This window comes from Mustelus asterias, chromosome 16, assembly GCF_964213995.1.
Source record: "Mustelus asterias chromosome 16, sMusAst1.hap1.1, whole genome shotgun sequence".
NCBI lineage: Eukaryota > Metazoa > Chordata > Chondrichthyes > Carcharhiniformes > Triakidae > Mustelus > Mustelus asterias.
The window spans coordinates 48,469,050-48,485,247 of record NC_135816.1 but is presented as its reverse complement, the minus strand read 5'-3'; the positions used below and the strand labels follow the sequence as shown (position 1 = coordinate 48,485,247).

The 16,198-nt window shown below is 46.3% G+C and overlaps 1 protein-coding gene across 1 annotated transcript in view; it reads left to right on the top strand.

Annotated features, from left to right (window-relative positions):
* Positions 1 to 218: 218 nt before the first annotated feature.
* The window catches only part of cplx2b (complexin 2b), a 29,691-nt gene continuing 13,711 nt past the window's right edge, over positions 219 to 16,198 (top strand). The window contains exon 1 of the mRNA XM_078231612.1: positions 219 to 380. Coding sequence (XP_078087738.1) covers positions 219 to 380 — 162 coding nt within the window. The remainder of the gene's footprint in view (positions 381 to 16,198) is intronic.

Sequence of the window (16,198 nt, the reverse complement as noted above, 5' to 3'; positions counted from 1 at the left end):
CAATTCAAAATACGGATTAGGCCCATTGCAAAGTCTGGCATGGCCCAATTCCACCTGGATTGGACCAGATGCACCCTGTACCAAGACTGTTCATGATGCCAGTTTTGTCTCTTTCACAAAACTGGAACTAATATCTATGGGAAAAAAGGCATTTCTGTTCCTTTTGATTTTCATGGCTATATTATTTGGTGTTATTTCATGCAGGGGCCACCAAAGACATGGGGAAGATGCTGGGAGGGGATGAAGAAAAAGACCCTGATGCACAGAAGAAGGAAGAAGAAAGACAAGAGGCTCTTCGTCAACAGGAAGATGAACGCAAGCAAAAACATATTAGAATGGAAGCTGAACGGGAAAAAGTACGGCAACAAATACGAGATAAGGTAAACAAACTTTATTGCTCCTTTAGCAACAGTGGATAATTAAACGGTTACCAATTATACTTGTAATAAACAGGTAAACAACAGGTAAAGTTTATTTATCAGTGTCACAAGTACATTAACACTCCGGCGCCTGTTCGGGTACAAAGAGGGAGAATTTAACTTGGCCAATGCACCTAACCAACACCTCTTTTGGACTGTGGAGGAAACCCACGCAGACACGGGGAGAATGTGCAGACTCTTCATCGACAGTGACCCAAGCCGGGAATCAAACCCGGGACCCTGGCGCTGTGAAGCAGCAGTGCTAACCACTGTGCCACCGTGTCGCCCATAAGGACTATAGATAAGGGTTGTAAGTTAAGGCAAGGTCTATAACAGAAGAAAGAATGGATCAGAACCTAGGAAGTCTGTACACAACTTCCAGCATAATAATTGCTGAGTTAAAAATCTGTACTGAAATGATCCTTTGGGTCCTGGGCTCACCTGGCTTACTGTTGTTCCCTGGTTTGACAAATAATGCAGAACCTTAATACATGGTGCATGTTAAATTTTTAAATTACATTTCAACTGAGTGAAAGGATATAACTAACACATAACAAAGGTCAGTACTGTCAGGTTGGGAATGTAAAACATGTCCTGAGGGATAGGTGTATTTTTTATTAAATGACTAAATTATGCAGAGTTAGCTATGTTATAATCATGTTACTGCCCTTTTACAAAATACTGCGTGACCTTCCACTGCTTCATTCATAACTGAAGAAAATACAAAGGGTTAGCATTTCCACAGGGCTTCCCCAATTTCCAACCGTATTTTCAATGGAAGGTGGAAAGGATTGATAGAAGGATTTGAATTTCTTCAGGAATATGATTGTTTTATGATGGCTGCAGATTACTTCGACCGGAATTTTACTGCCCCGCCCGCTACAGGATTCTGAGCAGACGAGGGGTGAGGATCATGGAAAGGTCTGTTGACCTCGGGTGGGATTTTTATGGTTTTGGGATGAGCGAGGCCGTAAATTCCCACTCTTCATGTTTACCTTTTCATAAATGCATAGCCCCATGAAGAAATATTAGGGTGAACTTGGCCTGTAATGATCACACATAACAGGCAAGAGAAAATCGGCAGGATATTTTTCATTGAGAACCGACTTCACCCTCGCTATCTTTTTTTATAAATGCATAAGGTGAAATCTTACCAAAGAAAATGGCTGAGTGTTGTTTCCGGTGTGTTTTTCTCCAGAGAGACTGGCCAGTTTTCTCTCCAGATCTCACAGCACTCTGCCTAAATAAATCAAGGAGCTGTGATTTATGCCATTATGGGGATGGGGAGGACGGGGGGGGGGGGGGGGGGGGGGGGGGGAGGCAGGGCCTCAACTCGCCAGCAAAACCCAGCTGTACAGAGATCAGGCGCCATCTTTAAAGGGAGCCCTGATTATAGCCTGAGTAAACCTCCCCCACAGACCACCATCGAGGCCTCAGGGGCTTCCCTCCCCACCCCTGATTGGAGTTGACAATTATCTCCCTCCTCCCCCCACCCCCCAGTCGGAGCCAACACTACGCCACCCCCTCACACCCCCCCCCCCCCCCCCCCCAACCCACTAGGGACCTTGGGTTCGATTCCTGGCTTAGGTCACTGACTGTGTGGAGTCTGCACGCTCCCCCCATGTCTGTGTGGGTTTCCTCCGGGTGCTCCTGTTTCCTCCCACAGTCCAAAGCTGTGCGGGTTAGGTGGATTGGCTGTGCTAAATTGCCCCTTAAGTGCCAGGGGGCCGAGTTAGGATGAATACATGGGAATTGTTGTCGATGCAGACACGATGGACTGAATGGCCTCCTCCTGCACTGTCGGATTCTATGATTCTATGAACAGATATATGATTCAAGTGACATGAATTTCGCTCAGCTTTCTCTTATTAATAGCTTAACCCAAGCCTCAACGATCATCCCTACCTGCTCCAGGGCCAGTTCATTTCCTTCGCCATTAACTTTTTAGAGCTTCTCTAAATGACAATATCGGCTTGCACCATTTGTCAACTAATGTCACTTCTGTGGAGTTCCCATATATTTGGGTGGGCTTAGTCAATGGTGATGTCTTTAGAAAATTAGCCTGGAGGGATTAATTTCCAAATTATCAATATTTGTGAGCTTTATGGATTGACGTACATGATATGTATTCACTACAAACAATAAAAGATACATCCGTTAAATGTTGTAGAATGAGACAGTTCTAAGTCAATAATATTGAACTTAACTCTCTTAAACAGCCATCTTCATTAGGACTGATTTGTGCACTAATAGCTTTGCTGACCATTGAGCAGAGTGGTGTGTTAATCATAGAATCCCTATAGTGCAGAAGGAGGCCATTCAGCCCATCAAGTCTGCACCAACAACTATCCCATCCAGGCCCTACCCACCTAACCAGCACATCTTTGGAGTGTGCGAGGAAACCGGAGGATACCCACGCAGACACTGGGAGAATGTGCAAACTCCACACAGACACAAAGCCAGAATTGAATCTGGGTCCCTGGAGCTATGAGGCAGCAGTGCTAACCAGCTATTGTACGCTGCGCAGGTTAAACAAGTATGTCTAGTGACAATGTATAAAGAATAATAAGTTTATTTTACTTGGAAATCCAATGTGTACATGTTCCATGCTAATATCATTCAACTCACTCTGGAACGCATAGTCACAAGAAAATGATTCAATAGACTGAAATTGTTTGCTGTCAGGGCCCCATCAAAAAGGCAAGGCAATCTAATTGAGATATTTAAAATATTCAAGAGTTTGGTAAGGTAAATAGGAAAAAAATATCTCTGTTGATCACCAGGACAGTACTTAACCAGAAGTTTTAAATTTAAGATCATCTTCTAAAGATTGCAGAAGCTGTGAGGACACGGAACGTCCTCCCAGGAACAATGATGGAATACATTTTTAAAGGGAAATAGCCAAATGAAAATCAAAAATGTAACAGGGAATGAAGGGAGGGCTGGGGAGTGGAGGAAAAACCGGGGAATGGAGGAAAGACCAGGGAATGGAATCAAGTGTGGGGACCAGGGGTGGATTTTCTAGTCCCAACAAGAGCAGGAAACATGGTGTGAGGGGTGACTGAATTTGACAGGATGTGAAATTCTCATGTCTCAACAGAGGACTAAGATGCAGAGATAAAGTCAGCAGCCTGTTTGCCTCGTTCCAGCCAGTGGTATCTTCATGCTTATAACACATGAGTACACATGGGAGTAAAATATTTTTGGTAAAGCCCTAGCTTCAGTCAGCAGCACGCAAGAATCCTGCGGCACCCAATTCACATTTATTTAAAGGTGATGTGCACCAATTCTCTTTGTTCAGCTGTGCCTGAACACATCAGTTTTTTCTTGTTGAACACTGTGGCACAAAGGGAGGGGAGCAGGAGAAAGGCAGCTTGCCTGGAGGCTCAGCGGCAGCAAGGGTGAGTCAGTGGTGGTGAGGGGGGGGCGGGGCAGGGCAGGTGATGGGGCGGGGGGGGATGAAGGAGTGGAAGAGGAATCCAAGGGAAGACAGCGGTTGGGGTTGGGAACTTGGAGGAATGAAATGTGAAAGGCATCCTGGGTGTGGTGGGGACAGTCAGTCAAGGTAACTGCCCCGCAACAGAGCTCTGAAGTTCGACCGCAGGTGCAGTATGAGGTGAGGCCGGAGGGGTGGGTGGCCTGTTGAAGACAACGGAGGGGGGGTGCAAAGTGGAAGGAGGGCTGTGCAAGGATGGGGGAGAGGTGGAGGGAATGGGCAAGGGTTCATGATGACAGACAGAGGGGCTAGGAGGCGTGAATACAGATTAAAAAACTACTTAATTGGCAGGAAGGTCCTTTCAGACATCCAGTGGTCATAGAATCCGTACAATGCAGAAGGAGGCCATTTGGCCCATTGCAACCATTCTCCGAAAGGGCACCTCTACCCAGGCCCTACCCTGGGCCCTATCCCCATAACCCCATGCATTTACCATGGTCATGGAAAGTGTAATATAAATGCAAGTCTTTGGTTTTATCTTATCTTTCAGATAGTGAGGACTGTGGCAGAGATTGGCTCTTTGCTCTTGTGTGAAAGAGAGTGGGGGTGTGAGGGTTCAAGTTCATTGGAAAAGGTGATCAGGCACCGAGTGGGAGGGAGCAAGGACCTGAAGCAGTTTCTAGACAAGATTGGGATCAAGCACTGGGTTGCAGCTTAGCCTCGGATGTATTGGGAAAGATAAGTCCTGGGACTCATGCTTGGAGGGAACAGGAAGGCTGGGGATAGAGAGGTGACTGTTGAATAATCGTCAGGCCAAGAACGTACCAACCAGACCCATGGGAGGTGTTCAGTACTTACAGCTTCATTTTTAAAACATTCGCACAGATGAAGTAATTCATCTATTCAGTGTTATTACAAATTATTCAAAGACCAAAAGATTGCTGCACACTTAAAATTACATTGTAAATACGATGAACGTACAGTCCAGAGAAACCTCAAATTATCTTGTCCGGCATTTAGTCCCAGCCTGGCACAATTCCCCTCAAACATCTTTGCCAAAAGTGAAATGTAATTGCAGATATTTGAGGGAAATTTCTCAACTAAATTCCCATGGATACTTTAAAATTCAGCTCTTTTACAAGGATCGGTCAGATGCAGTCACCCATTTTGAAAGAAAATGAAATGATATCAAAATGGTATAAATCATCTCAATCGATTGCTGCTCGAAAACTGCCACAGGGTTCCTGCATTCAGACATGAGCGCCTCAGATGAGCAACAGTGTCCTTTGTTCAAAGCAGCAATCTTGTCAGTCACATATATTTTAAAAAATCTCCTAATGTAGTTTTACAAGAGAGAGAGTTTAGACCTGATTGACTCAGTGAGGATGCATATGATTTTAATAACTGAATGCTGGAACATTGATTATTTTCCCCTTCCACCGTCCCCTCTAAAACCACTTTCCAAATGTCGTTTTTTACACACATTGAACTGTAGTTTCTGTGGAAAGGGACCTTACATGAGGTGACGCATGCAAAAGCACATGCCAGCACTTACAGGTCTGCTATTAGATGTCTGTTTTAGAGCTTGATTTGGAAGTTAAGATTTGTGGTAAAGACGGAGGCGGGGTGAGATCTTACCGCCTTCACACTCTGCAGTCGGGAATCAGCCAGGCTGGGGGGGGGGGGTGCAATCAGCTGGCGAGGCCAGGGATGGCAGGGTGTGGGGGGGGGGTGGATGGGGAAGTTTGATATCCAGGGAAGTGACTGACAGATCTCTCTGTGTTCTGTTATACAGAACAGAGATTTGCGCATGCGCCATAGCACCCTCTGGGGTGAGCAGCCGGCTTTCTGGTGAGAATAGACTCCATCCACTCCCCCTACTGGTGTGAATCACACTTTGTCTCTTTTATTGCACTGAGTGCCATAAGATTCCAATAGACAACTCACCGAAAAAATGGATGCAATTTTCTCCCATTTTCACGTTTGTTCGGCTCTTAGAGTTTTTTTGGTAAGATCATCCCCAGGAGCTTTGCAAGTTATGCCCCTGGAACAAGGGTAGTGACTGCTGATGCTCTCTTGCGCTGACCTCATATGGGGCTGACATACACATGTACCCTCTACAGGTACATCTCCACCACTCATCTACTTCCCTGCCCCTTGTAGTTTGACAGTCTGCGCCTTGGCTGCTTATAGGAGAGGCAGTTGAACAGCCCCTCCTTACCCCCCGATGCCACCATGCAATTATTCCTTTCCCACGTCCCAACCCATGTGAACGGGCTGATCTTTATTTTTGAAAAAAATATATTTTGTGTCATTCTGCAGCTCGCCTTCTTCAGCAGCGCGTCCTGACTGACCTGGGGGTATGGGAACTCCTGGCATTAAGGTACCCTGACCTCGCTTTACCCAGGCTTTACCCTCTTGGTACTGTTTTTCCTCCAAAAGGTCGATGGAAGTTCCACCCCTTACAAAGCTGGCCAAGGAATCTTGGAAATGGTGTCCTACTGTGTCCCAGCTCTTTCCCGGTGGGTTCTGACAAACTCCAGCTGTGGGCGACAAGGATTCAGGGTGTAGAGCGGGTGTTGAGGCAGGAATCAAGAAAACTGCAAAGAAACATAAACAGCAAAAGCAGGCAGGAACAATCTGATGAAAATGAACTTAAAAACAGATCTGTACTGATGTATGAATCTCAAAAAAGGCAGCAAAAGTGCAGGCAGTATTTAAATTTAGAATACCTTTCCACCCTGGCCCGTACTTTGAAAAATAACATTATCAGCCAGACTCAGCCTCATGATTTGAATACATCACGAGAACTCGACAGTACTCAGGCAGAAAGGCATGTTCTGTGCAGCAGGCTCTCCTTTGTGTTTTATCACAAATCCTCTACTTTGAGTGGGTGGGTGGGCGAGTGATTGAAATCAATTTTCCATGCTGCAAATTTGGGGCTGCTATGACAACTGTTCACATTCCCACTGAGCGAAGGCTTACCTTTTGCTAAGCTGGTATTATTTTAGACATTAAAGCTTCTTAACAGGCGTACTGACGGATAAAAAAAATATTTAACTCTTGAGAATTGTCACCCTGCCGCAGCCCAAAAGAGAACTAATGTAGGATGTTTCCGCCAATTGTTGAGGAATATAGGTAGGTCTTCCCATAAACTGACAGGCAACCAGATGCATATCTTCAACCTCTGCACCTCACTTAGGCTGGCACAGAAAACAAAGAAAACTGATTTTATGTTACACATGAGACCAGCCGCCAGGAAGCGCATAGCATCCCTCTTGTCACTTGCACTCTTCAGTCAATGTGGTCCAATGTACAGGGAACTGAAGAATACATGTGAAGAGCTGAATCACTACATTTATACTGTGTTAAACAGTTGGGTCACCACATTACACAGAAGAAATCAGCAGTACTGCAGTGACAAGCACCTGATAGAACATATAAAAATAGGAAAGTGCACTTAGGTTGCTTTCCTGACAAGGGAAAGAATAAATTAATTTTATGCGTGGTCTTGAGTTGATGCAGATGACGCAGATGTGGGCCTAACATCCCATATTGTATGAGGAGAGATTGACTAGGTTAGGTTTGTCTTCGCTGGAGTTCAGATGAATCTCATAGAAACTTATAAAATTCTAACAGGACTACACAGGGTAGATGCAGGGAGGATATTCCCAATGTTGGGGGAGTCCTGAATCAGGGGTCACAGTCTGAGGATTCAGGGCAGACCATTTAGGACGGAGGTGAGGAGACATTTCTTCACCCAAAGAGTGGGGAGCCTGTGGAATTACCACAGGAAGTAATTGATGCCAAAACATTGAATTTATTCAAGAGGCGGCTGGATATAGCACTTGGGGCGAATGGGATCAAAGGTTATAGGGAGAAAGCAGGATTAGGTTATTGAGTTGGATGATCAGCCATGATCATAATGAATGGCAGAGCAGGCTTGAAGGGCCAAATAGCCTCCTCCTGCTCCTATCTTCTATGTTTCTATCCCCATCTCCTGGATGACTGAAGAACGTAAATATGTGCCGTGTACTAACAATTAGACAGCTCTTGTTCCCTCACACTCATGTCCATCTGAGAGCATAAGTACATCAACTCACAAAATAGTACTGAGGAAGAGCGAGCAGGGATCACTGGTGCAGCTGTTACAGATTATAACAAACAGAAATACATTACCCAATCAAATAAAGCAGCCCTGACTTTTACTTAATTGGCTGATAAACGCTTTAAACCTTCTTTTCCTGTCGCAGCTGCAGCCACACACGGTGACCAGTCACAACAACAATAAATTGCATTTACGCGGCATATTTAATGGAATAAAAATGTTCCGAGATGCTTCACAGGTGTGTTATCAGACAGAATTAAACACCGATATATGTAAGGCAACTTTAGGACAGGTGACCAAAAGCTTGGTCAAAAGAAGCAGGTTTTAAGGAGTTACGAAAGGGAAAGGTTTGTGGGGATATCAGAGCTTCGGATCCAGGCAGTTGGAGGCACATTTGTCAAAAGTAGAGCACTGAATGCTGGTGATATGAAAGAGGCCAGAATTGAAGGGCTCAGAGATCTCAGGACATTCCGGGCTGGAGCAGGCGATATGAAAATGTAATTGGTTACAAGTCCAATTGTTTTGAGTTTAATTATATATAACTGAATATATCAAGTTTCAATACAGTCCTTCCAGAAGCCTTAAGTATCTTTCTTATTCTTAAGTAGTATTCTATTAAATAATTGGGGCCAGATTTTACCAGTCCCTTGATGATCGGTTGAGAGTTGGGAAGGCTGGGAAAATGACACATGAAGACCTGGAATTGGGGAATAGGGTTCGGGGCAGGATGAGTGCAGTGGGTGTGTCATAAAAGCATAAGAACTGAGAAGGAATAGGCCATGCAGCCCTCACAAGTCTGTTCGGCCTTTCAGTAAGATCGTGGCAGGTCTGATGTGGCCTCAGCTCCACATTTCTTCCTGCCCCACATAACCATTGACTCCTCTGTAGATCAGCCTGGAACACATTCAAAGACCCAGCCTCAATGCTCTCTGAGGTAGAGAATTGCAAGGATTAATGATCCTCTTAGAGAAGAAATTCTTTCTTATTTCCATCTTAAATGGGTGACCCTCTTATACTGAAACAGTGCTGCCTCTTTCTAGGTTCCGCCACAATGGGCCTGCAATGGGAATGTTGGCGCCCAACTGAGCCATTTAACTGGTCAATTAAGGTCCTCTCCATGTCTCCTTGGGAATTTTGGCAGCGGCTAACAGGCCTGCTGCAGCATTGGAAGACCTGGGGGTGAATTTTACTGTCCTGCCTGCCAGGGGAATCAGAGCCGGTGAGGAGTGGATCATGGAAAGGTGCATTGATCTTGGGCAGGATTTTCTGGTTTTGGAGCGAGTGAGGCCGGAAAACCCCACCCCTGGCGTCCTCCCTGCGGGCCCTGCTTTTTGGCCTATGGAGGGGCCCACCAGCAGTAATGACCACTCCCATTGCAATGGCAATGCTTGCCTTCAGTGACCTTACACTCCTGTCACCACCACCCCCCCATTCCACACCCCAACCCCCCCTCCCCTTGTTGGTAGCTGCTGAGCTTCTGATCCTCAGTTTTGACCAGTAGACCTTGGGGGTGAATTATCACCCTTAATAGGGATCACAGTCCTGACAGTGGCCACTTAGTTGGCCATCACCTGGAATTTGACTGCCCAGGTCATGCCTTTAAATGAAGTGCTGTCATCTCCTGCTTTCAGCCCCAGTGTCAGGACTTTAGCCTCCATGATAAAAATCAGCCCTTGGTGTTCTATTTTACACTTTTTGAGCACATTGTGCCAGTTGCGCTCCGCAGATTCACATCTCATAGCAGATGCAATAGAGTAAAGATAGGTTACTACAAAACAGCCCACTTGATTGGCACTATGTTAACCATCCACTTCCCCCCACCATCAGCACCCCGTGGCTGCAGTGTGTACCAAGTTGCAGTACAGCTTCATGCCAAGGCCATGACAACACATCCCAAACCTGCAACCCCTATAACCCAGAATGACCCCAAGGGCAGAAGATGCATAGTTACACCACCATCTTGAAGTTCCCCTTCAAAACACACGCCAACCTGACTTGGGAATAGATTGCTTTCATCAAAGGCGGGATTTTGTGGCCCTTTTCACTGATGAGATTTTACAGTCCCGCCCAAGACAAACCCCCTTGGCAGCTTCCCTGGCAGTGGGATGGGAGAGCCACGCAAAACGCCATCAACATTGGTGGGACCGGAAGATGGGGGGTAGTGCGGGTAGAAAAGCCAACTCAAAGTCTTGTACCTCCTTACCTAACACTATCTTGTTTTTCCAATCTCACATATTTTATAGCAGTTCAAGGGGAATGGAGAGTAAATGTTGGCCCTGCCAGTGACACCCATATCCCATGAAAGAGCAGAACAAAATGAGGCAGTGAAAGAGTTTAGATGAAGAGTCTAATCCCAAGATGTTACCTGGTCTTTTTTTCTCCTCAGATGCTGACAGACCTGCAGTTCATAGCTAACATTTTCTACCTTATTCCTCACTTACAGTATTTACAATTTGTGTCAAAACTGATTGATTCTTCATCATAAAAATCAATAAAGAGCTGTAACACAGGACGGTTAACATCAGCTGTGTTTAGAATTCGAGAGGCCCAGCATATTTTATCCTCAGTGGGGGTAGATTTTAAAATGATTGATTCGATCAGACAGAAGGCAGACAGAAGGGGGGCTTCCACCTGTCTGATGGAAGAGGCTGGAGGTGTGGTCCATTTCCACAGTCATTATTTACATCCTATTGGTTTTAGGTACAGCTCATTAAACAAGTAGCAACTTCAGCGTCAGGCTTCAGGGGTGGGTGTGGAATTTTTGTGAGGCCAGGAGGAATATTCATAGAATCCCTACAGTGCAGAAGGAGGCCATTCGGCCCATCGAGTCTGCACCGACCACAATCCCACCCAGGCCCTATCCTCGTTATCCCATGTATTTACCCTGCTAATCCCCCTGACACTAGGGTCAATTTAGCATGGCCAATCAACCTAATCTGCACATCTTTGGACTGTGGGAGGAAACCAGAGCATCCGGAAGAAACCCACGCAGGCACTGGGAGAATATGCAAACTCCATACAGACAGTGACCTGAGGCCGGAATTGAACCAGGGTCCCTGGCGCTGTGATGCAGCAGTGCTAACCACCGTGCCGCCCCAAATGACAAATGTTATTGAAAAATGTTTCTCCTAGGTGCACAGAGAACATTCAAAATATTCTTTTTTCTTCTAAGGACCACAGTTAGGCCGCTCTACACTGAGTACCTCGAGCAGGATTTTCTGGTTTCGGAACAAGTGAGGCCAGAAGACCCCACCCCTGGTGTCCTCCGAGCAGGCCCTGCTTTTTGGCTTTACCAGCAGTAATTGCCGCCCTCATTGCAATGGCAATGCCTGCCCTCAATGGAGGACAATGTGAGCTGGGGATAGAACCCCGAGTTTCAAGGGCTAATTGAATTCTTAGTGGATGCCCAGACTGCTTCTTCAGACTCCTACCAATTACTGTGTTCACGACAGTTCTGTACTAATTATGAAGTTTAGTGAACCAGATAATGGGCATCCTGGGGCTGCTTGGAGGAGAGTGAACGTTCATGATATTTGTACCTTGCAAGGACAATCCTTCCATTACAAACCTTAATGGCTATTTCAAAATTATTCTTCTTACACCAGCTGCAGCCTGATTAATTCTGGTGCAATCGCTTTTTAAAGCATTCATTTCAAGAAATAGTCTCGGGATTGCAATGTATCCAGTCAGCTTTAGCAATTTGAAATAGAAAAAGGCACTGATGAATTGTGAATCATTGCAAAGAATGAAGCAGTTTTAAGCTGACTTATTTGACAGTTGACAGGGATAAAACTTACGGTTTTCTCCATTTTATCAAATGGGGATTTCGGCAGGAATAGGGTCACAATCAGGTCACGCTTTTGGCATACAAACATTCACGATAAAGCGGTGATAGAGTGTGTCTTTCACACCCTGGATCCAGCAAGAGCAAATCTCTCTCGATAGAAAAGAAAACTGAAATGTTATTGAAGAGTAAAGACCAAACTTAGGTCATCTAATTCAGATTGTTCAGAAACCAAGAACTTTATGTGGTGCAAAACAAGTTGTTATGGTCGTAAGACCATAAGACATAGGAGCAGAATTAGGCCATTCAATCATGGCTGATATTTCTCTCATCCCCGTTCTCCTGCCTTTTCCCCATAACCCCTGATCCCCTTATTAACCAAGAACCTACCAATCTCTGTCGTAAAAACACTCAATGATCTGGCCTCCACAGTCTTCTGCGGCAAGGAGTTCCACAGATTCGCCACATTCTGTCTGAAGAAATTCTTCCTCATCTTTGTTTTAAAGGATCATCCCTTTAGCCTAAGGTTGTGCCTTCTGGTTCTTGTTTTTCCTACTAGTGGAAACATCCTCTCCACGTCCACTCTAACCAGGCCTCGCAGTATCCTTTAAGTTTCAATAAGATGTTTGTTTGACTGGAGTGAGACTGGGGGGAGAGAGTCTTAGCAGGAGTGCTGAGAGTAAGCAAAGAAGTGATTTAATTATTCATTTATTCATTTAAGGGTATTCCTAGTATATTTCGCGGGCTTTTTTCAGGGTTTTGAATTGAGGAAGTGAGGTCAGCTGAAGGGGATTCTGGGAGGTTGAGTCTTAGTATAAAAGGCAGTTACCTGGGGCGTTCGCCGGGAGCATAAAAAGCCGGCTGCACTATACAGCGGGCAGCGTCGGGAGCGGGCAGTGGAGTGAGTGGGAAGCAGAGTGTGAACTATAAGGGCTTTGGCTCACAGGGCTTAGGGCGAGGCAAGGCTAGTTATTTTTTATCCAACCCTATAAAGGATAAGGGCAGGTATGAGTGATCGGCCAGTTCAGTGCTTCCGATGTGGGATGTGGGAGTTCCTGCAAACACCTAGCTTCCCAGAGGTTCACATATGTGCCAGGTGCGTGGAACTGCAGCTCTTGAGGGACCGTGTCATGGAACTGGAGCTGCAGATCGCTGACCTTAGTCTAGTCAGGGAAAATGGGAGAAAAATTGACAGGAGTTATAGGCAACTAGTTACACCGGGGCATCGGGAGGAAGACACGTGGGTCACAGTTAGGAGGAGTAAAGGGCAGAAGGGTAAAGTACCAGGGAGTACTCCAGTGGCGGTCTCTCAAAATAGGAAGGGCTTGGTGACAGGTGTGAGAGGGGAGGGGAGTGAACAGTTAGAAGAGGGGTCACCTGTGGTTGTCCCACTCCAAAACAGGTATATTGTTTTGGATAGTGTGGAGGAGTGTGCCTCTCCAGTGGTAAGACACAGTGACCAGGTCACTGGCACACAGTCAGGCTCTGTGGCCCGGAAAGGGAAGAGAGGGGTTAGGAGAGCGATAGTGGTGGGGGATGCATCAGTTAGAGGCACAGACAGGCGATTCGGTGGGGGCGAACGGGACTCCAGGATGGTAGTCTGCCTACCTGGTGCTGGGGTCACGGATGTCTCCGAGCGGATAGGAGGCATATTAAAAGGAGAAGATAAAGAAACGGATGTCATTATACACATTGGTGGAAATGACGTAGATAGGAAGAGTAGGGGGATCCTAAGAGAGCAATTCAGGGAGTTGGGAAATAGGTTAAAAAGTAGGGTCACTAGGGTGGCCATCTCTGGGCTGCTCCCAATGCCTCGTGCCAGTGAGGCTAAGAATAGGGAGTTGGTACAAATGAATGCCTGGCTAAAGGACTGGTCCAGGAGGGAGGGCTTCATTTTCAAAAATCAATGGGAAGTTTTCAGGAGAGGATGGCACCTGTACAAGAGGGAGGGGTCACAACTAAGTTGGAAGGGCACAAATATCCTGGCTGGGAGCTTTGCTAGTGCAGTTCGGGGGGGTTTAAACTAGTATGGCAGGGGGGTGGGGATCAAAATATTAGGTCTACAAGTGTGGAGGCTGGGGACGAGCTTGGGGCTGGGACAAGGCTGGCAAAGAAGAAGAGCACTCTGGGGGAGGACGACCTCACTGGGCCTGGAGGTCTGGAGTGCTTATACTTCAATGCAAGGAGCGTAGCAGGTAAGACAGACGAACTTGGGGCCTTAATGCGCACGAGGAATTTGGATGTGGTTGCGGTGACAGAGACTTGGTTGAAAGAGGGACAGGACTGGCAGCTGAATATTCCAGGGTACAAGTGTTTTAGGCGAGACAGAGGAGGGGCCAAAAGAGGTGGGGGAGTAGCGGTATTAGTTGGAGAGCATATTACAGCGGTGCAGAGGGAGGACAATTCAGAGGGGTCGTGTAACGAGTCACTCTGGGTGGAGCTTAGAAACAGGAAAGGCGCAGTCACTATGTTGGGGGTGTACTACAGGCCCCCCAACAGCCCAAGGGAAGTGGAAGAATGGATATGTCAGGAGATACTGGATAGGTGCAGGAAAAATAGGGTTGTTGTAGTGGGAGACTTCAATTTCCCTGGTATAGACTGGAAATCGCTGAGGGCAGGGACTCTGGATGGGGAGGAATTTGTAAAATGTGTACAGGAGGGTTCGTTGGAACAATATGTAGACAGCCTGACTAGAGAGGGGGCTATACTGGACCTGGTACTGGGGAATGAGCCCGGTCAGGTCTTCAAAGTTTTGGTAGGGGAACATGTGGCAAATAGTGACCACAATTCTGTTAGCTTTAGGATAGTGATGGAAAAGGATGAGTGGTGTCCCAAGGGTAAGGTGTTGGATTGGGGGAAGGCTAACTTTAGTGGGATCAGGCAGAAATTGGCAGCTCTTGATTGGGAGAGGCTGTTTGAGGGTAAATCCACATCTGGTATGTGACAGTCTTTTAAGCAACGGTTGTTAGGGCTACAGGACAAGCATGTGCCTGTAAAAAAGGATAGGAAGGGTAGGATTAGAGAACCGTGGATAACCAGGGAAATTGAGGGACTGGTCAAAAAGAAAAGAGAGGCGTATGTTAGGTCCAAGCAGCTAAAAACGGAGGGAGCTCTGGAGGAGTACAAAGAAAGTAGGAAAGTACTCAAACGGGGAATTAGAAGAGCAAAAAGGGGTCACGAAATGTTCTTGGCAGACAGGATTAAGGAGAATCCCAAGGCATTTTATTCATACGTTAGGAACAAAAGGGTTGTTAGGGAAAAAATCGGACCTCTCAGGGACAAAAGTGGGGACTTAAGCTTGGAGCCCAAAGAAGTAGGGGAGATCCTAAATGAATACTTTGCGTCGGTATTCACAAAGGAGAGGGATGTGTTGACTGGAGTGTCTCGGAGGGGAGTGTTGAACCGTTGGAGAAAATCTCCATTACAAAGGAGGAAGTGTTAGGTTTGTTAGAGAATATAAAGACTGACAAATCCCCAGGGCCTGATGGAATCTATCCAAGGCTGCTCAGGGAGACGAGAGGTGAAATCGTTGGGCCTCTGACGCAAATCTTTGTCTCGTCACTGGACGCAGGTGAGGTCCCAGAGGATTGGAGGATAGCCAATGTGGTCCCGTTATTTAAGAAGGGTAGGAAGGATAACCCGGGTAATTATAGGTCGGTGAGCTTGACGTCTGTGGTGGGGAAGTTGTTGGAGAAGATTCTTAGAGATAGGATGTATGCGCATTTAGAAAGGAATAAACTCATTAACGATAGTCAGCATGGTTTTGTGAGAGGGAGGTCATGCCTCACTAACCTGGTGGTGTTTTTTGAAGAAGTGACCAGAATGGTTGACGAAGGAAGGGCCGTGGATGTTGTCTATATGGACTTTAGTAAAGCGTTTGACAAAGTCCCTCATGGTAGGCTAGTGAAAAAGGTTGGATCTCATGGGATAAAGGGGGAGGTGGCTAGATGGGTGGAGAACTGGCTTGGTCATAGAAGACAGAGGGTGGTAGTGGAAGGGTCTTTTTCCGGCTGGAGGCCTGTGACTAGTGGTGTTCCGCAGGGCTCTGTATTGGGACCTCTGCTGTTTGTGATTTATATAAATGATCTGGAAGAAGGAGTAACTGGGGTGATCAGTAAGTTTGCGGACGACACAAAACTGGCAGGACTTGCAGATAGTGAGGAACATTGTCAGAGGCTACAGAAGGATATAGATAGGCTGGAAATTTGGGCAAAGAAATGGCAGATGGAGTTCAATCCTGATAAATGCGAAGTGATGCATTTTGGTGGGAATAATGTAGGGAGGAGCTACACGATAAATGGAAGAACCATAAAGGGTGTAGAGACGCAGAGGGACCTGGGTGTGCAAGTCCACAGATCTTTGAAGGTGACGTCACAGGTGGAGAAGGTGGTGAAGAAGGCATATGGCATGCTTGCCTTTATAGGACGGGGCATAGAGTATAAGAGTTGGGG